The sequence below is a fragment of the Vulpes lagopus genome, chromosome 1, assembly GCF_018345385.1.
Source record: "Vulpes lagopus strain Blue_001 chromosome 1, ASM1834538v1, whole genome shotgun sequence".
Lineage (NCBI taxonomy): Eukaryota > Metazoa > Chordata > Mammalia > Carnivora > Canidae > Vulpes > Vulpes lagopus.
The window spans coordinates 132,980,972-133,001,881 of NC_054824.1; the positions used below are offsets into that span (position 1 = coordinate 132,980,972).

Below are 20,910 nucleotides of genomic sequence, written 5' to 3' on the forward strand. Positions count from 1 at the left end.
TAACCCTCTTGCACTGTTGGTGGGAATGTGAACTGGTGCAACCACTCTGGAAAACTGTGTGGAGGTTCCTCAAAGAGTTAAAAATAGATCTACCCTATGACCCAGCAATTGCACTGTTGGGGATTTACCCCAAAGATACAGATGCAGTGAAACGCCGGGACACCTGCACCCCGATGTTTCTAGCAGCAATGTCCACAATAGCCAAACTGTGGAAGGAGCCTCAGTGTCCATTGAAAGATGAATGGATAAAGAAGATGTGGTCTATGTATACAATGGAATATTACTCAGCCATTAGAAATGATAAATACCCACCATTTGCTTTGATGTGGATGGAACTGGAGGGTATTATGCTGAGTGAAGTAAGTCAATCGGAGAAGGACAAACATTATATGGTCTCATTCATTTGGGGAATATAAATAATAGTGAAAGGGAATAAAGGGGAAAGGAGAGAAAATGAGTGAAAATATCAGTAAGGATGACAGAACTTGAGAGACACCTAACTCTGGGAAATGAACAAGGGGTAGTGGAAGGGGAGGTGGGCGGAGGGTTGGGGTGACTAGGTGATGGGCACTGAGGGGGGCAGTTGGCAGTCTGAGCACTGGGTGTTATGCTATATGTTGGCAAATTGAACACCAATAAAAAATAAATTTATATATAAAAAAAATGTTTACTCCATCCTATGTAGAACCAGGAATCCCACTGTACTAATCTCACTTTTCTCTTAGGGTACCTGCATGGTTTGGTCAGTTAATCATCCATCCGACTCTTAATTTCAGCTCAGGTCTTGATCTTGGGGTCATGAGTTTGAGCCCTGTGTTGGCTCAAACAGGCCCAGCATGGAGCCCACTTAAATTTTTTTAATTTAATTTAATTTTTTCATTTATTTATTTTTTGTTATTGACATTGGCTCAATTTTCTGAACATATCCTATTATAGTTAGATGTCTTTAGTCCAAAAGTTCCCTCCTCCCAGTGCAGTTTTGGGTGAATTGTTTTAGTAGGCAGAGACTATATAAAGTTTTTGCCTCCTCATGGAACTCCTTAAAACAGTCAAAAAATATAGTACTATTCACTGGCTTTAACTCTTCTGTTCATTACTTTTGAATTTTATGATAGATTCGAGTCTCTATTGTTGAGCATATGTAGATTAAAAGAAAACCCTAGATCTCAGGAATAATTTTTTAAATTATTTTTATTTATCTCCATAAATTAATAATTTATTTAGCAGTCAATAATGTTAAAATAGTTAAATCAAAACGTAACTCCATGATTTTAATGACACTGTAAAACTTTTCCCCTTGAATGTTTTGAGCTGGTTTTTTTTGTAACATTTCTTGAGTGGAGGGTCAAGCAAATAATCTGGTTCTTTACCAGTTTTTAAAATATCATTGTGCTAAACAGTCCACATAAGCTCAATTATATTAGGAACCAGTGAAGTGAAGTTGTTCATAAAATGCTTTATTACCTTCAGTCTTTGCAGCATTTGCTGAGTTTAGATAATAAACCTGCACATAGAAGTTACTTAATTTTTCTCTGAGCAATAATTTACATTCGTGAGCAGTAGACTCTGTCATTTTCAAAGAGGCAAGAAATGATATATTCCTATTTCTTTTTCCAGTTTAACCTTAAATGTTAGGTGTGATTCCATTCTATAAAAAAATATACTTTTTTACTCTAGTTATGAATACTGTTTTATGGACATCGTTTGATTTTTACTTAGAATTATTATACTGGGTCATATTTTCATACTTTATGAAAAAGTGCATGCAACTCTGGCAAGAGTGCTGTCCCCCAAGGCCATAGCTAATGGTCTGGCAACGTTAGTAGACTGAATTCAGAAATCCTACTACAAACATAGGCTTAACAATGTGCTTGGGCAAGTAGATACTGGATATCTGTTTGAAAGTAGAAGAGAAAAAATGTGGTTGCTTATGTTTCCCATGGACTCTTCCCCAGTATAAATTCTCAAGCCCTACAGGTAATTTTTGGTAATTGTTTTTACTTCAGCAGCCAGTCACAATTGAAATGTTATAGTGCTCTGAAAATCCAGAATATTGCTTCCTTCTAAAGAAGAGAACTGGTTGTTTGACATCTCCTATTTTATTTCCTATATGCTTCTTTCCAAAACAAAAGCGATTGGTCAAAAGAGAAAAAAAAGCCCATCATACTCTAAAGATGGGTGAAAGGGAAGAAACAAAGGAATCTGATAGTGTGTTACATACTTTGGTGTACAGGAAGAGAACAGGCTTTCTCTCACAGATACGGAGGGTACTTAGAAAGACATGCACATTCAGAGTGCGGTGCCTACAACAGCCATCAAGATCACTGAGAAGGAAGCTTGTTAGATACATAGAACATTGGGCCCTACCTCAGATCTGCTGAATCAGTATCTGCTGTCTAACAAGAATCACAGGTGATTCCTATGTACATTACTTTTTTTTTTCCTATGTACATTACTTAATAGGAAACACTGAGCTAGTGGTTCTAGGACTTTACTCCAAATCCTAGCTCCCTGGCAGGTAACCTTAGGTAATTTGTTAACCATTCTGTGCAGCAAATTTATTTGTAAAAGAAGACTAATAATAGCACCTAATGTTTTTTTTTCCTTTTAGTGAGAATTAAGTATATAATAATGTCTCTAAAACACTCAGAAGTATCCTGCCACCAGTAAAGCCAGCCACAGATGTTCTAATTCATGTACCTATTCCTGGTAATAAGCATTTAATTTTGTGCTAAGTAGTGGTGGTATCCAAATCTTATAAGAGAACTCTACTGGGAAATCTGAAGAAGAGAGATGATAAACCCAAAAATTATAAGAGCTAGAAGATGAACTGTATGAGGAAAATATAGTACCACTGGATTACTTTGTTTGAAAAAGAAGAATAAGTGATCTCTTAAACTCAGTTTATATTTCCACCTGGAAATGAATGGTCTTACATAGCAGCATAAATATTTCAAGTAGACAAGGGAATATGAAGAAAGGAAAGTGTTATGTGTATTAATATTGATAGTTCAGGGAAGGTTTTAATGTAATGACAAGAATGAAACTCTCCTGCTTGAAGATAGGAAACAGAGTGAAATGAGATAAGTTCTTTCTAAGGAGCTTTTAGTCTATTCCTCCTGGCTGAGCTAGTCAGCCCCACCCAGCTTGGCATGTTTAGCTCTGCTGTACAAAGCATCATACACGCAGCTTCACTTATTGTCCTTTCAGAGTCTAGAAAACTTAGTGTGTAGACAGTTTTCATTGGTCCTAATTGTCAAGAATATACCCTTTCTGAAATTGGAAATTTTCAAGTGTTAATCATTGTTACCACATTTCACCTTATAATAGTTGGGCAAGGGGTGAGATATTAGCCTTCTTTTTCTGCATTTCTAGACTAGTTCCTGTAACTCAAAAAAGGCTGAATGATTTAAAGCAACCTTCCAAATGGAGAAAATATTTCTCCTTTGGGTCTAACTGAAACATAGAACCTTTAAACAAAAGGTTAATTTTTAAGTAAATTAGAAGCAAGAGAAAATGCATGGCTTTCAGTAAAACTGTTTTTGTGGCCTTATCTTTAATATCTACCATGAATGCTTGTATATGTGTGTCATTAGAGTGTAATGTGAAAGGGAAACTCTGAAGAAAAAATTCTTTGTCAATCTGGCATATTAATTGCCTGCTTTTTAAGATATCTACATATAAACTTTTAATTGTGACTGTCCTTCCGTTTAAGATTGAAGAGTTAAACCTCCAGTCTCCATTATGTTATTGATTTCCTGAAAATCTCATGTTCTGATGATCTGAGCAAAGACGGATTCTCAAATATTTCAGTTCTGTTTCAGCCCCATTCTTTTTTCCAAAAAAAAATCTAAATGTCATCTAAATGTCATAGTTTCTACCTTACTTTTGGTACAGTTGCAAAACTAAAAAAGCAGGGTGCCTGGATGGCTCATTCATGATCCCAGAGTTCTGAGATGGAGCCCAGCTTCCGTTCCCTGCTCAGCAGGGAGTCTGCTTCTCCCCACTACTTGTGCTCTCTCTCTCACTCTCTTCCTCAAGTAAATAAATATAATCTTAAAAAAGCCAACTAAAAAAGCTAGTTAATTTCTCTAATTAGATATCTTTCTGTGGCTCCTGTTTTTGTTGCTGTTGTTCAAACAGAACAACTAGAATCCTGAAGAAACTGGGTGAGGTTGGGACACCTGGGTGGCTCAGCAGTTTAGCACCTGCCTTTGGTCCAGGATGTGATCCTGGAGTCCCGGTATCGAGTCCCACATCAGGCTCCCTGCATGGAGCCTGCTTCTCCCTCTGCCTGTGTCTCTGCCTCTCTCTCTCTCTCTCTCTCTCTCTGCGTCTCTCATGAATAAATAAATAAAATCTTTAAAAAAAAAAAAAAAGAAAGAAACTGGGCGATGCATTTCTCTTCTGTTGTAAATGTCCAGAATATTGAGATTTCCCCTGTTTGTTTTGGCAATTTGTTCCTCCCCCCAACAGATTACTATTATCAGGAGATTGAAAAACACTGTGGCCTGGCACTGAATTTGCCATACATTTAATTAAAGGGAAAATTTCAAACTTGTATCAGTGGGTTGTACTCCAGCACAGATCACAACTTAATAAAAGGGTGTAAACATTTATGTGAAATTCTTGTTTAGCTCTGCTAGTCAGTTCATCTTGGTATCACTTCCTCTTTTACCAATAATCCATTTTTAGTTGCATATATTGTCATTGAGTACCAAACTAGTTATATAATTTGTGCCTCTGTTTATCTTAAACAATGTATATTGTTTTTTTGTAGGGAGGGAAGAGGAAATGATTGTAAGGTGAGAAATATGACATGATCAGAAGCCATATTTGCTTCAAGATGGGAAAATCTTATGAGTTTAGGACAATTTAAAACTTTTAATGAATCTTTTTTTTTTTTAAAGTATTCTCTTGGCTAGTTTAAAGAATATGTGGTTTGGTTCAGTTCCCAACCCAAAATGAATATGAGATTCAGTAGACACCCCTTTACTTTATTTCACTACCAAACATTTTTAAAGTTCCTCCTGTATACTAGAGAGATACTAAAATTAAGATACTCTGATTTCCAGGAGCATGCAGTCCCCTTCAGGTGGTAGTAATATCAAATAATTTTTGCTGTATGCTATTTACTGTAACAAAAGTGTTTAACTCTGCCTGGGAGTTCAGAGATGGAGGAAGAGATGGCATGGGTCAATTTGAAAGGATAAACTGGAATTTTGTAGGTATAAGGATAGGCGAAACATTCTAAGTAGAATACACAGTATATGCTATCTTAGTATTTTATGTCAGGTATATGTGTTCAGAGTGAAGGAAGTTCCTGCCATAGTGAAAATCTTTGAGTTCTTTATATTCCCTGGGAGTCTTGTGACTAATGGACTGTATTAGAGTTGGACCCTCATGGTCACCTGTTTTTATCTCAAGGTGACCCTGAATAAAGCATCTTTTTTTGTCCAGAAGCTTCTCTCTTGGATGTGAAAAATAGCCTAACTGCCACCTATCAAAGCAGTGGGGGAGATAGTGAATGGCTAAGTTATGTCAAACCTGTGTTCTGGCAAGGATCACCAGTAGCTTCCTCAGCTCTCCATCTTTAGCTGGTATGGCCTCTGCTGTTTTGGAAATACTTGACAACATCTTTATTGATTCCTTTTCCTTTGCCTGCCCTTTATAAGTTACTGTTATACTGCCCTTTATAAGTTGCCTGCCCTTTATAAGTTACTGCCCCCTTATCTTTTCTCATTTGGAAGATTTCTTTCTCCAGGTGGCTTTCCCTTGCTCCCCAGTCACTCATCTCCTTGGGGAGTGCTAGTATAGCACGACATAACATTCTTGCCATTATTTCCATCATTCATTATTGTAAGTATGTGTTTGATTACCTGCCTTCCTCCTGGATGATAAGCTCCCTGCAGGAGACAGTGTTGCTCTTCTTCATCACTATATGTGTAGTATCTGGCACAGTCTCAAATGTTAATGTACTCAGTAAATATGTTTATTCAATAAATATTTATTGAGTACCTATTATGTAGGCTAAAGGATTTGGTAAAAAACAAAACATGTATATTCCTGCTCTATGAAGCTTATTTGTTGAGTTAAAAAAATGAACAGATGAATGAATGAAACCACATGTTCCTTGGACACTCATGCATTCATTTGGTCAGCCACCACCAAAAGTGGCTGTGATTCCACCAAAGTGGAAAGTGATTAACTCCCAAATTCTCTGTTTCTATTGAGACCTCTTTTCTGAATTCCAAGCCTAGGGATCCAGAGATCCTGCATTGGCCATCTCAAGTGAATGCTCCCCAAGCATCTCTAACTCAATGTGTCTAACGCTTATTGCCCCTTTACCCAAACATTTTCTTTATTGTGTATTCTGTCCTGGTAAAGGTAACTGTGCACCTAATCATACATCTTGTTACCCAGTTCATAAGCTGGAAGTGTCTTAAATTTCCCTTTAAAACTCCAACCTCCCTACTTTCTACCACTGTTCAATTTTGGTCCCTTGCATCTCTCACTTAGACTGTTGTAACAAGTTTCTAACTGATTGCTTTGATTCTGGTCTTAAGCTTTCCAGTCTACCCTTCACATGCCCACCAAAGGTATCTTTATAAAATACAAATTGGTTGTAAAACATCAATGAGTTATATGGAAATAAAATTCAATAACTTAGTGTAACATTCCAGATCTGACCCCTCTTTGCCTCTGAGTTATATGGAAATAAAATTCAATAACTTAGTGTAACATTCCAGATCTGACCCCTCTTTGCCTCTGCAGTCTCTTCACACGTCTCCCTACTTATGACCAGTTAACCATCCATGCTGTGCTACTTGCACTTCCATTAGTGTGCTTATCAGTTTCATTTCTCCATGCCTTTAGTCCTGATGATCTTTCAGCAGAGAGACTGCCCCCATCCTGCCCACCCAGTGCATCAGTATACTCCTTTTCCAAGATTAATTTCTGGGTTCACATCTACTCTGTTCTGGATTCTTTCCTCCTGCCTCCCTGCAATGTTGTCAAAGTGACCACTTACCCCCACTTTTTGAAAAAAAATCTCCACTGTATCCTGTTTAAATGCCTCTCCTAGAACATGATCTTTATTTGTTTTAATCTTTCAGCTCCTTGATATCATTTTTTCTACCTTTATTGAGATATATTTGACATATAACATTGTGAAATTTAGGGTGTACATGTGATGATTTTATATATGTGGAGATTGCAGAATGATTACCATAATAAGGTTAGTTTGTACATCCATTACCTCCTTATTTGTGTGTGTGTGTGTGTGTGTGTGTGTGCTGAGAACAGTATCTTTTAGCAACTTTCAAGTATACAATACAGTGCCTATTGTTAACTAGAATTACCATGCTGCACCTTAGATGCCCCAGAATTTATTCATCTTAAAATTGGAAGTTTGTATCCTTTCACCACCATCACTCATTTCTCTCAACCCCCACCCATTAGCAACCACCACTGTTTTTTATGAGTTCAGCTTTTTAGATTCCACATATAAATAAGATCATACTGTATTTGTCTTTCTCAGTCCAACTTATTTCACTTAGCATCATATCCTCAAGGTTCATCCATATTGTTACAAATAGACTTCTTTCTCTTTTAAAGCTGAATAATATTCCTGTGTGTGTGTGTGTGTGTGTGTGTGTGTGTGTGTGTTTCACATTTTTAACTGTATCTGTTGACAGATGTGTAGGTTGCCTCCATGTCTTGGCTATTGTAAATAATGCTCCAGTGAACATAAGGATGTAGATATCTCTTTAAGATAGTGACTTATTTCCTTCAGAAATAGGATTGATAAATCATATACAGTACTTCAATTTTTAATTTTGGAGGGACTTCAATACTGTTAGTGGCTGTATCAATTTACATTCCCACCAGCAGCACACCAGGGTTCCCTTTTCTCTACATCCTTGCCAACACTTATCTCTTGTGCCCTTGATCCGTTTTCACAAAATCTATTGAATGTATGCTTTGTGCTCTGTGCTATGCTAAGTTCTTTTTGTTTATTAGCTTATTTATATTCATAATTGCCCTGTTAGGTGAGGTAGGTATTATCATCTCCAGATGAGGATGTCAGAGAAGTTACTTATCCAAAGTTACATTATTACTGAGCACCAGAATGAAAGATTTGAGCCGAGAATGTTGGGTGACACTTAAGCCCATGCTCTAGTCACTCTACATTACTACCTTTGTTAAACAACTGGAAGAAACGACAGGCTTTTTAAAAATGATCTTTTGCTACCCTGGATATGCCTATCTTTGGCACAAAGGTAGATTTCTGTTGGTATATCATCAGATCATACTTACGGTTTGTCACCTGACTTGATGACCACGAATACATGGAGTTGTGTAGAGAGTTCCTGGGAGTCTAACCTGATGCTTACGATTTTGCTTATCACCTGGAACCTATGGTGGAAGAAGGAAGACAGGAGGAAACTGAATAATAGTAGAAAGAAGAAAACAACAACAAAAATGTAATAAAAGTAAGGTTTTTTTTTAACATTTTTTTTAATCTTTATTTATTTATGATAGTCACAGAGAGAGAGAGAGAGAGGCAGAGACACAGGCAGAGGGAGAAGCAGGCTCCATGCACCGGGAGCCCGATGTGGGATTCGATCCCGGGTCTCCAGGATCGCGCCCTGGGCCAAAGGCAGGCGCCAAACCGCTGCGCCACCCAGGGATCCCCAAAAGTAAGTTTTTTGCAATGATTTATTATGGCAATTTTTAAAAGTTGACAGACTAGTACAATGAACCACCATATATATGCTACCTCGATTTCACTCTTAGTGACGTTTTGCAATATTTGCTTCACGTCTTCTCATATATTTGCTTTTATGTTTATTATAAATTTATATAAATATACATATATCTATATAAACTTATACAGATAAAAATAAATTTATTTACTTACATATATAAAAACTTTCTTGCTTACTTTTTTCTGTCCAAGTGTTATATGTCACCCTAAATGCTTTACATTCATCTCATAAGATTAAGAACATTTCTCTTTATAAACCACATTATGATACTTAACAAAATTAGCAGTAATTCCATAATATCAGCTATTGAGTCAATATTCCAATTTCCCTGGTTGTCCCAAGAATGTCTTTTAGAGCTATTTTTCCCCTGAGCTAGGGTCCAGTCATGGGCTAGAGGTTACATTTGGTTGCATCTTCAACCTGTAGGATAGCCTCCAACCCCCACTGTTTCCCCCCATGGCATGGACTTTTTGAAGAGTTCAAAGAGTTTAAAGACTACTTTGCAAAATTTCCCATATTCTGGATTTGTCTGATTGTTTCTTCTTGCTATAATTTAACTTGTTCTGTGTTTCTCATTTCTTTGACCTTGAAGTTAAGTTTACAGATTTGATTAAATCAAAATAAAAGCATTTGGCAAGAATATTTCATTGGCAGTATTGCCTACCTTGTACATTAGGAGGTATGTAATTTTTTGTTTTTTTTTCACTATTAGTGATCTTAAATTAATTCACTTTGAATAATGACTGCCAGATTTCACCATTTAAAAGCACATTCTCTACTTTAAGTAACTACTCTTGACACCTTATCTTATTTATTAATCTTTCATCTACTGGTTTCAGTCCCCATTAATGATCCTTGTCTGAATGAATGATTACATTGGAGGGTGATTTTTTAAATTTGACCATTCCTTCCAAGTAAGTAGCTAGGATTCTTCTGTAAAGAAGATCTTTACATATTTCCCCTTTCATGCTTTTCTGGTTTTTTGAAGTATGGTGATACTTTGGAAGTATGGTGAACTGGTAAATATTTATTTATTCAATTTGCTATTAAAGTCACCCCTTCCAATGCTCAAATTGTCCCAAATTTAACTGATGAGAATCTCCTTCAGAATTGCTTCCATTCTGTTTGACAAGCTCCCATCTATTTCTCTTTGCACACTTTTTTTTTTTGCAATATAGCATAGCAACATGTTTCAACTTACTTTGTACTTTCCATACTCCAGAATGGGAATTAGCCATTTTTCCAAGGAGTCATGGTTCCAAAAAAGGAGAATTGTTGTGTTTTTTATTTGTTGTTGTTGTTGTTTTTAGTTTAATGATTCTGTTTTCCCCTCCCATATAGACCTTCCCTCATTGAGTTCTGTATTAAATCAGAATCACTAAGTACCAGATCCCAGTATCCCAAATATCCAAGACAAGGGTAGGTTGGGGTAAAAGAGTGGTCTTTGCTATGCCAGAGGAAATCTTTCAGCTTAAGGCAGTCACTTTCTACTTTGGCAGCCTACTAGTAATGTATCCTGTCTCTGGTCCTTTTCCCTTTACCTCTGATTTTTCTCTCACATGACTTTTTTTTCCTCCCTGTCTCCCTATTCATTCTACTTTGACCTTTACTTGTATTTTTCTACATAATGCATTTTGGAGTTAAGGCTTTCAGCTTTGCAAAATGACCATTTCCATCAGCCATTTCAGCTAATTAATTTGATATTTAGGTTTTGATATGATCTTAATTTATACTTATGTTTTTAATGAAGATTTCTTTCTTTGATGAGATTGTGATGACTGCTATTTCTTTCAGTTCTTGAATAGCCATTGGACAGATTGCCTGTATGTTTTCTTGTCAGTCACGGTTTGGTGTACACCTTCTCTTAGATTGGATGTTCTATATCTGTTGCATTCTTTTCTGTCATTTGGCCAGGATTGAGTTAAATATATCTTTTTTATTCTCAGAATACTCTCTTCCCCATATCAGTGAAGAAAGCATTTTACCCACAATTTCCTTATGTAAATCTCTCTCTCTCCAGATGGAAGGGTGAAGTCTCATTGTGTTAGGAAAATAACTATATTGCCTGGACATATATTTTGGATTTTCCAGGAAAAGGAGAGCATTTCAAAATCTGGTGAATCAAGACAGATATAAAAAACTGATTAAGGATAGGACTGCCTGTTTTTATATTCTGCCGCATACATAGCATTTTTAAATGAATTTGCCTATAATTTGTCTTTAAATGCTGACATTTAACTCTTAGGCTGTATAATTGTGCTGGCTTTTTCCAGAGGAAAATTCTTATTCTGCATCCAAGCTAATATGTTCATCTACTATAAACATTACTGCCTATGGTAACAGCCAGACTAAAAAATTCTTTTTATATACATCATAGCTGGCAGGAACTCTTGGGACCAATGCACATCATTCTCGTCTTTTGAAGCTTACTGACAAAAAGCACGGCAATGGAAAACCAGCCTGGTCTGACATACATTGACTGTGAAATCCTATTAGCTTATTTAGAACACTTTTCATTCTATTGTTACTGTTTTTACGATTCTGAGTATTTAGCAAGCTCTTCTAATTAATGTATTCTTGAAACTTAGTAACCTGTCCTTTTTATTAAAACCGCTGCTCTTCTACGAGCCATCTCTAGTTCCTTTTTTTTTGTTAAAGGTTAATAATAAGAATAATGAAGCAATTGGTTATTTATGCAGTCATGATTGGCAAAAGTTATTAGAACAGGAGCCTGCCCAGAGGCGATGATTAGGTTATAAAAATGTTAAGGAATACTGAAACCAGTCACCATTTTTGACATTTACAAAATACTATTCCCACCCTTAATCATGATGAGCTGTTGTAAAAGTATTTATACAGAATAATCTCATTGGACAGTAAGTTTTATACCAACAGCATACATAATAAGTGTGAGGGAGGAGAGTTAGAAATTATCTGAGAGAAAAATGGGCCTGTGGAGGAAATTATCACAAGAGAAGGAATAGAAATCTCTCTTGGATGGAACTGTCACCCACCCCTGATCTGCACAGTTAGGTGACCTTTCCAATTTAGCATCTTCATCTTGAGCACTTTGCAAGTGTGAGGAACTGTAGGAAAGAGTATACCCAGTTAGGTTGCTGTGTTCTTCATGTTAGACTCCAAAAAATGTAGAGAGGTATATTGGCCAGGAAATTTCCTGATTATGGGTTTATTAATGAAACATTGACTTAATTGACATTATACAAAAACAAAACAAGGAGCACTTGGGTGGGTCAGTGGATTGAATCCCACATCAGGCTCCCTGTTGGGAGCCTGTTTCTCTGCCTGTCTCTGCTTCTCTCTGTGTGTCTCTCATGAATAAATAAATAAAATCTTTAAAAAAATCTAATTATAATCCCTTTGTGTATAATATAGGTAGAACTTTCTTTGTAAATTAAGCAGTAATTATTTTCACCAAAATAGTATTATCACTTCTACTCTGCATCTTTTGTAGCAGTTTTATTGAGATATAATTCACATATAATAAAATTTACCCTTCTGAAGTGTTCAGTCTACAGCCATGCCACCCTGAATGAACCCAGTGTGTTCTAAAGTGTGAAATTCAGTTGTTTTGACAATATTCCCAAAGCTATGCAAACACAATCATCTAATTCCAGAGCATGTTCATTACCCCCCCACCCACCCACCCAGAACCAGTACCCTTTAACAGTTGTTCCTTATTCCCTTACCCCACCCTAGCTGCTGGCAAACACTAATGTACTTTCTGTCTGTGGATTTGCCTATTCTGGGCATTTTGTTTCCTTCAGCTCTTCTCATATAATATGTACTTCAGAAAATTGGAGAAGAGAAAGTGAACATGGATGAATATAACTTTTATTTGTGATCTTGTATACTTAGAACTGAATATTCTTTCCCCTAGTTCATTGGAATAGATATTTAAAACAATAACAACAAAAAAACCCATCTTTATATTAATAAAATCGTACAATATGTGATCTTTTATATCTGACTTTGCATAATATATTCAAAATTCATCTATATTGTAGCATGTAGCAATACTTTGTTTCCTTTTATGGCTGAAGAGTGTTCTGTGTTGTATAGATATACGCATTTAGTTTATCCATTTATCACTTGATGACATTTGGGTTGTTTTCACTTTTTCACTATTATGAAGAATGCTACCCTGAATATTCATGTACAAGTTTTTGTGTAGATATATATTTTTTAGGGATCCATGGGTGGCGCAGTGGTTTGGCGCCTGCCTTTGGCCCAGGGCGCGATCCTGGAGACCCGGGATCGAATCCCACATCAGGCTCCCGGTGCATGGAGCCTGCTTCTCCCTCTGCCTGTGTCTCTGCCTCTCTCTCTCTCTCTATGACTATCATAAATAAATAAAAAATTTAAAAAAAAAGATATATATTTTTTATTCTCTTGGGCTTATATCTAAATGTGTAATTGCTGAGTCATGTAACTCAGTGCCTAACTTTTGAGGGCACTGCTAAATTGTTTTCCAAAGCAACAGTGCCATGTTACATTCCCATTAGCTATATATATAGGAGAGTTGTAATTTTTCCATATCCTTGTCAAAGTTTTATATTGTCAGTCTTTTTAATTATAGTAGCTGCAAAGTATTATCTCATATTGTGGTCTTGATTTGCATTTTCCTAACATTTAATGATATTGGACATATTTTCTTGTGCTGCTTGGACATTTGTGTATTTTTTGGGGGGAAATGTCTATTCAAGTTCATTGTTTTTAATTAGATTAAGTAGTTTTTATTGTTGTAGAATCGTACAAGGTCTTTATATATTATGAATACCAGTTCTTTATCATCTATATAATTTGCAAATATTTTCTTTCATTCTGAAGGTTGTTTTTGCAATTTTTTAATAGTGTTCTTTGAAGCAAAAGGGTTTTTTAAATTTTGAAGTCCAATTTATTCATTTGTTCTTTGCCTTCTGTGCTTTCAGGTGACTATTGCCTAATTCAAGGTTATGAAGATTTACTTTTGAGTTTTCTATAGTTTTAGCTATTGTATTTAGGTCAATGATCCGTTTTCAGTTAGTTTTCATGTGTGAGAGAGGAGTCTAACTTCATTCTTTTGCATGTTTATTTTTATTTATTTACATGTAAAGGCTTGAGAGGAATTTCTCCTCAAATGAGATGACTATTGCTACTCTCTTTATGAATTATTGTTTTCATGATTTTTTTGGTGAAGATATGTACTGTATTCATCTACTTGCACTCACCAAATGTGGTTGCATTTTTTTCTCTCTTGTTTATTGGAATCTAAAAAGCAACGCTGATAGATGCAGTTTGAATCAGTTTATTCGTTTTTTTTCCCTTAATTTGCAATCTTACCTCTTCAGCTACAGTATAGAGAATGCCAAGAACTTCTAAGTCTCTATCAGAAATATCTATCAGAACAGCAAGAGAAACTCACCATATCTCTCTCAGAACTTGGTGCTGCTAGAATGCAAGAACAACAGGTAAGCATCTTTATTCTTACCTTTTCTTGACTTTATGGATCAGCAAGATGTCAGAAGAATCATTTGCTTTACCTTGAGTCACAGAATATAACACTGTCTTAAAGTGTGTAAATACAGCATGTGATTGAGTTAGTGTCATTTACTTCCTTTTTTTCATCTCCCTGTTCCTGGGGCCCAGAGGTCAGGGATGATTGCTTGAAGCAGGGTATGGGTCAGTGGGAGACTTCCTAGTTGTATGAAAGCACAGCAGGAATGGTAAAGAAAACTCACTGCTCTGTTGCTTACAGAAAATCAGGTGGCCTGTTTGTTACTCACTGTCCTTATGGAAAACACTAATGAGCCTATCCTAACTCATGGTTAAATTTTTACAATAATAAAAGTGACTTGGTCACTTATAAAATCTTTAATCGGAGAAAATTGAAATATTCTGGATGATTTTATGTTTGAGTGTATATATTAATCACATAAGTATATATGAGAATCTTTGTATATAAACACTTACATACGTATCATTAAATGGCACATATTGTATAATTAAATGACAGTTCAGAACCCTGCCAGTTGTGATATGAAATAAGCTCTAAAACTTGCCCTCTAACAAGTGATACTTGGTATCTTTTGCATATCCAAATGAGTTTAAATCTTCAAATAGATGAGAACAGAAAGTCTTATATACTAAAACATTGTAGAAAAACTGTGCAGTGGGGGCCAAGCCATTCACATTAAGTATTAAAGCATACCTAATGTGCTAAGGTGTTATCTTCCCCTTTTGAATAATATCAGATCCTGTGAATGGTTCTTTGCAACCCTTCTAAAGAACATAATTGCTGTTCAGCCTAGAGACAACTATCTCAGATATGTTAAGAGCCTGGGCCAAGAAAACTTCACTTTTGAACCTAAAGTTTAGGTACACCTTTAGATGGAAAGATTAAAGTAATAGATAATAATTTTCCTGGAATGTTATGTAGCTCAGATTTAGAACATATCCTTGTTTTGAATAAATGGCCTCACCTGGCTGGCTCAGTCAATAGAGCATACAGCTCTTGATCTCAGAGTCGTGAGTTTGAGCCCCATGTTGGGCGTAGAAATTACTAAGAAAAATAAATAAAGTTTAAAAAAAAAAAAGAAAGAAATGGCCAAAGAATGAATGGGTTATTTGTATTCTAATTAGAAACAGTTTCTTTTGTTCTGATTTCTGAAAAACCTAAGCTATAAAATGAGGCAGAGGAAGGTGACAGCTAATCTTTTTTTTTTTTTTTTTGGTGACAGCTAATCTTGATGGTTTAGCTGGATTTTCCCCCAGCACTTTGAAAGCAGGGCAGGCGGTTTTGTTTTGTTTTGTTTTGTTTTCCTATTTATTCAGTGAGAGAGAGGAAGAGGGAGAAGCAGGCTCCATGCAGGGAGCCAGACATGGGACTCGATTCCGGGTCTCCAGGATCACGCCCCAGGCTGCAGACAGCGCTAAACCGCTGCGCCACCGGGGCTGCCCTAGGGCAGGCAGTTTTGAAGGTGGTTCTTGCCTCTTGCTCTCGAGTGGGTAATTTTCAAGAGAAAATTGTACATAAAGATCATATTTCTGACCTTTGCTTTTGTAGTTCCACTCCTTCCCTCTGAATGACATAAGTGTGTTGGGGGGCAACCCATCTGGCAGGGTTATTGGAAGGGAGGCAGAGGGGTTTTCATTTGCCAGTGTAGAGTCTTAGGACCTTAAGGATATAGACTGAGAGTCAAGAAATAATCACTAGAGGCCTCTAAAGATATCTAGGGGGCTCTGAAGACTTCCTAAATAAAGAGGCCTCACTCTTTTTATCAACTTTTGAAATTGGGGGAAAATAAAACTTTCTCAGGTATTAATGTTTTATGTTTAAGCTAGTGATTCTTGGTGATTTCACTAGAGATCCATCGTAATGAGCACTGAATCTCTAACCTAAACTTTGAGGAACAAAACTAAAAAGATCACTAATAGTAAAATGAAGATTTTGGCCAAGTACATGGAGAGAACACCGTTGAAAGCAAAACAAAACAAGAAAGATACTCTTAAATTTCCATTTTAACTTAGTCATGAGAAAATTTTAAAACCATGTTTTCAGGAAATGCCTGGTAGTCAAGTCATTATGTCTTACATGCAATGAAAATGAAATTGAAGCCACTTATAGGCTCTGCCATTTACATTTAGAGAAGGAAAATAAGTTTCTTTTTGAATGCCAAGTGGAGATTGTCATCTTGTTCCCTGTGTCATCTGCTTTGTTCTTCATGACAAGCTTTTCTTACCTAAACAAAAGTATAAACACCTTTTCATTCCTTTTCATGGGAATTGGGTAAATTTGGTCAATGAGTTTGTTTTCTGTCAGGAAGGGCATCACATCGTGAGGACTCTGATCCTGAATGAGGATATCAGGTAAACATTAAATATTATTTGTTCTCAAAATAAGGTGTGGTTTTTTTTTTGATTTAACCAATTTCTAGATTTTGTGATGGAAATGGTAGCAGTTCATTTTTCATGAGGCATTTATTTTACTTTAAGAGATGTTTTCTGTTTCTTCTTTGCATTGGTGGCATCTGCTTCAAATTGTATAAGTTTTGCTTATAGTTTTATTAAATCCACAGTTCTCCAGAAGAATGCTCTACCTTATGATTTTCTTCTTTGACCTCTATCATTTCCTTAAAAATAAATTATTCTATTTACAAGGTGAATTTTTTCCTCATTTCTCCTTCATTCTCTTTCTTGCTATGCCTCAAAGGTGAATTTTCTAATTTATTCAGCATGGATTCATTGTGGTGTCTAGAAATGTTTTTCACTTGTTCTACTTAGATTAAAATATTTCATTGATATGTATCTGTTACTTCATTCCCCTCTTAAGAAATAGTTCTTACCCACAGTATAACCTTGATCTTGGATGTGGAAGGATCTAGTAACCACAGTTTTAGCCAACGTACATTTTAGAGTATACCTTTTTTTTTTTTTTTTACCACGATTGAGTGTTATTTCCTCTTTTGTGAATCTGAACTTAATGTCACCTCAAGCTATCATGCTTATAACTTCTATTTTAGTCTTATTTGATAGGCTGTACCATTTAGAAATGTTACAGTATTTCTGAAGTATTCTTTATTTTAAGAAAAGACCTAGGTAGCATTTTGAGTAGCTTCTCCCACTGTCATTCAAAAATGTTGGTATAGAAGCCTACCTTACTATTTTTCTTACCTCTTCATATTTTTTTTTTTTTGTCAAGAAGATAAAAAGAGATTTGGTATCTTTTTGAAATTACCCCTTTTCTATAAATTGGACAAAATCATCATTGCTTTTCAGCCATAGGCAATAGATATTAATGAATCTCTGCTGTTCTGACCTGGTAAAAGACCTTTTATAGAGACTTTTCCATTTTGTTCATGATTATGTGTTCCATGTTCCTTAATTTGGGTCTGGGTCATGGACTGAACAGAATTTGAAATATACTAAAGACAAATCATTGCTGAGTACATGTTAAATGTTTCTTGGTGGTTTCTACTACCATGGTCTCTATTGTTTTGTCAAAAGAGTTTTTGTTGTCCTTCTGTCCAAAGTGCCTTAGGACTACTTCCTGTTCTATGATTATTTCCTTGTATTGTTTTGATTAAATTTTTGTTGTTGTTGTATGTAGTCATGTGGTAATTGAGTTCCTTATCATTTTAATTCTATCTAATTTTAATGTGTATTTAATGTGTAATATTTATTTTAATTCCATCTAGTACTAAGCTATCTTTGAGTTTGCTATAAGAAACCTAGATTTTGGGATCCCTGGGTGGCTCAGCGGTTTAGCGCCTGCCTTTGGCCCAGGCCATGATCCTGGAGTCCTGGGATTGAGTCCCACATCAGGCTCCCTGCTTGGAGACTGTTTCTCTCTCTGCCTGTGTCTCTGCCTCTCTCTCTGTCTCTGTGTCTCATGATTAAATAAATAAAATCTTAAAAAAATAAAAAAAAAAAGAAGCCTAGATTTTATTGGCAGTCCAGAAGTCTCACCATACTTCTCTGACAAACCAAACCAAAGAAAAAGTTATGTTCTTTGGATATCTCTAATAGAATGTCTGGCTCAAATGTACTAAATTCCTCACAGAATAAGAGATCTGTAGATATAAAAAGAATATGATTAACAGCTGACTTCTCATCAGAAACAATGGCATAAAGAGGCAGTAGGATGCATAGTCAATGAGATAAAGAAAAAAACAAAAACCTGGCAATCAAGGGAAGCTATCCTTCAAAAATAAAGGTGACATAAAGACAATCCTAAATAAATAAAGACTGAGAGTTGGTTGCTAGCTTACCTGCTTTACAATAAATACTAATAGAAGTTTGTTCACATGAAATGACATAAGACAGTAATTCAAATTCACTGAGAAGTAGAGCACTGGTAAAAGTAATTCTGCATCCTTTTTTATATAACTTAAAAGAAACCTGGATAAAACAATAATTATGCAATTGTATCATTGAGATACAAAGATATAAAGATGGTGTGTGTGTATTTGCACAAACGGAGGAGAATAGAAGGGCTATTTTGGAGAAAGTTTTCTGTTACTGAGATAAAACTGTCTTTGTTCATAAACAATGTGATCTCTATGTAGAAAATCTTAGGTAATAAAAAAAAAAACCTGATAGAAGTAATAAATGAGTTCAACAAGGTTACAGGATACAAGATCAATAGGCAAAAATCCATTTTATTTCTGTTTGTTACCAATGAAAAACTTAAAATGATATATTTAATAAAAGCAGAGTAAGACTTGTACACTGAAAATAACAAAACATTGCTGAGAGAAATTAAAGACCTAAATAAATGGAAAGTATTCCATGTTTATGGATTGTAAGACTTAATGTTGTTAAAGTGGCAGTTCTTTTCAAGTTAATCAAGATATGTTGCAATTTCTATCAGATTTCCCGTGGTTTTGATAATCTGTTTTTTGCAGAAATTGATAAAGTGTATTTATATGGAATCTCAATAAAAACAGCCAAAAATAATTTTGAGAAAGAAGAGCAAATTTGAAGATTATTCTTTCTGATTTCAGAATTTACTCTAAAGCTACAGTATAATAAAATTCTAACATGGCTCACATGACTTTTTCCCCTTAGCAAAATCATACAAACACAAGGAATGTATTCTGTCAATGACCTGAATGAGTTTGGAAGTAGGTTCTTCCTCAGTTATTCTGGATTAGAGCCCAGTCCAGCTGACATCCTTCAGTCTTGTGAGAAACCAAGCAGAGAACCTAACCAAGCCGGCCTGGACCTCTGACCTACAGAACTATGAACTAATGAATTTGTGTTATTTTAAACCACTGCATTTATGGAAATTAGTTATGCAGAAATAGAAAACAAGACGTAACGGTATTTACAACAGTATAGTAGTGCTATAATGATGGACATGTAGATGACTGGAACAGAACTATGAATTGAGAAATCAACTCTAGCAATTACGGTAAATTGATTTTCAACAAAGATGCTAATGCAATTTATTGGGGAAAATAATCTTTTCAACAGGCATTGATAGGACAATTGGACACTTACAGAAAAGATAAATTTAGAACCTTCATATCATCCACAAATTTTTTTTTATCATCCACAAAATTTAACTTCAACATTATTCCAAAATTAAGGACTCCTTTTTTGAAATCTAGCTTTAGATACTGATTTTTCTCAGCACCGGTTTATGTTTTCTTTAGGTGCAGTGTTCTCTATGCATATTACTGTAACCATCTGAACTTGAACACTGATCACAATATATCTTTTAGTCTTATGTAATTAATAGTAACCAGAACTATTACCTTTAAATAAGGATAAAAGTTTTATTTTGATGTACATAAAATCCTTAATAAAAAAGAAAAAATATAGTGGGTGTTCTGACATTCCAGTAAATATAGAAATAAAGAGATCACAGCATAATGCCTGGAGCTTTGCTTTTCAGAACCATATTAAGACTATTTCAAAATGTCTGGGTCTCTTGCTGGCAAATTCAGTGTATTTGTAGGTCTGTTTCCCAAATCCACTCTAACAACTATAACCTTAAATCATGAAATAATACTAATCAATAAAATACATACTTTAGTAGTCAAGGAAAAAGAATAAGAGATGCTACCCTTGATAGATGGGTGAACCTAATATATATGTTATTATATCAGGCATGTTGCAAAGATTCTTTCTTCAAGGGGAACTAATATTAAAGTGTGGTCCAAAAAATTTTTAAAAAAATAAAGTCTGGTCCAGTGGTATGAATCATAATGGTAATGAAGGTCATCAAGTCCTAGCAAACTTTGTTGACTACATATGGGATACCGTGCATGAATTTTGAATCCTAAGATGACTGTGCCTATTGAATTTCTGTGCCATCGTGAATTCTGAGGATTGGGCTAAGGCAAACAATTAGAAGGATAGTTATGTGTCTACCACCACCACCAGTCACATACTTTCTTAATCCAAAAGCGAAATACATGATATTTTCGCTTGTGTGCAATTCTGATATTCTTTACCCCAAAAATAAAGCTAAAATGTGACAATTTAAAATACTATTATAAGAAAATAGTTAATATAAAGAATGTACCTGAGATAAGAGGAAGAGACAGAGACCAGAGAAAGTAATGCTTTATCAAAATGAAGAATATGCTGAAATTTCCTAAGTAAGGAAAACTCCAGTAAAGAACATGAGAAG

At 35.4% G+C, this 20,910-nt stretch overlaps 1 protein-coding gene across 15 annotated transcripts in view; it reads left to right on the plus strand.

The window, feature by feature from the left end:
- Nucleotides 1–20,910, plus strand: part of KIAA1328 (KIAA1328 ortholog) — a 350,207-nt gene that overhangs the window by 123,269 nt on the left and 206,028 nt on the right. For all 15 annotated transcript variants that reach the window (XM_041743253.1, XM_041743263.1, XM_041743269.1 and 12 more), the window contains one exon: nt 14,112–14,239. In XM_041743253.1, coding sequence (XP_041599187.1) covers nt 14,112–14,239 — 128 coding nt within the window. The remainder of the gene's footprint in view (nt 1–14,111; nt 14,240–20,910) is intronic.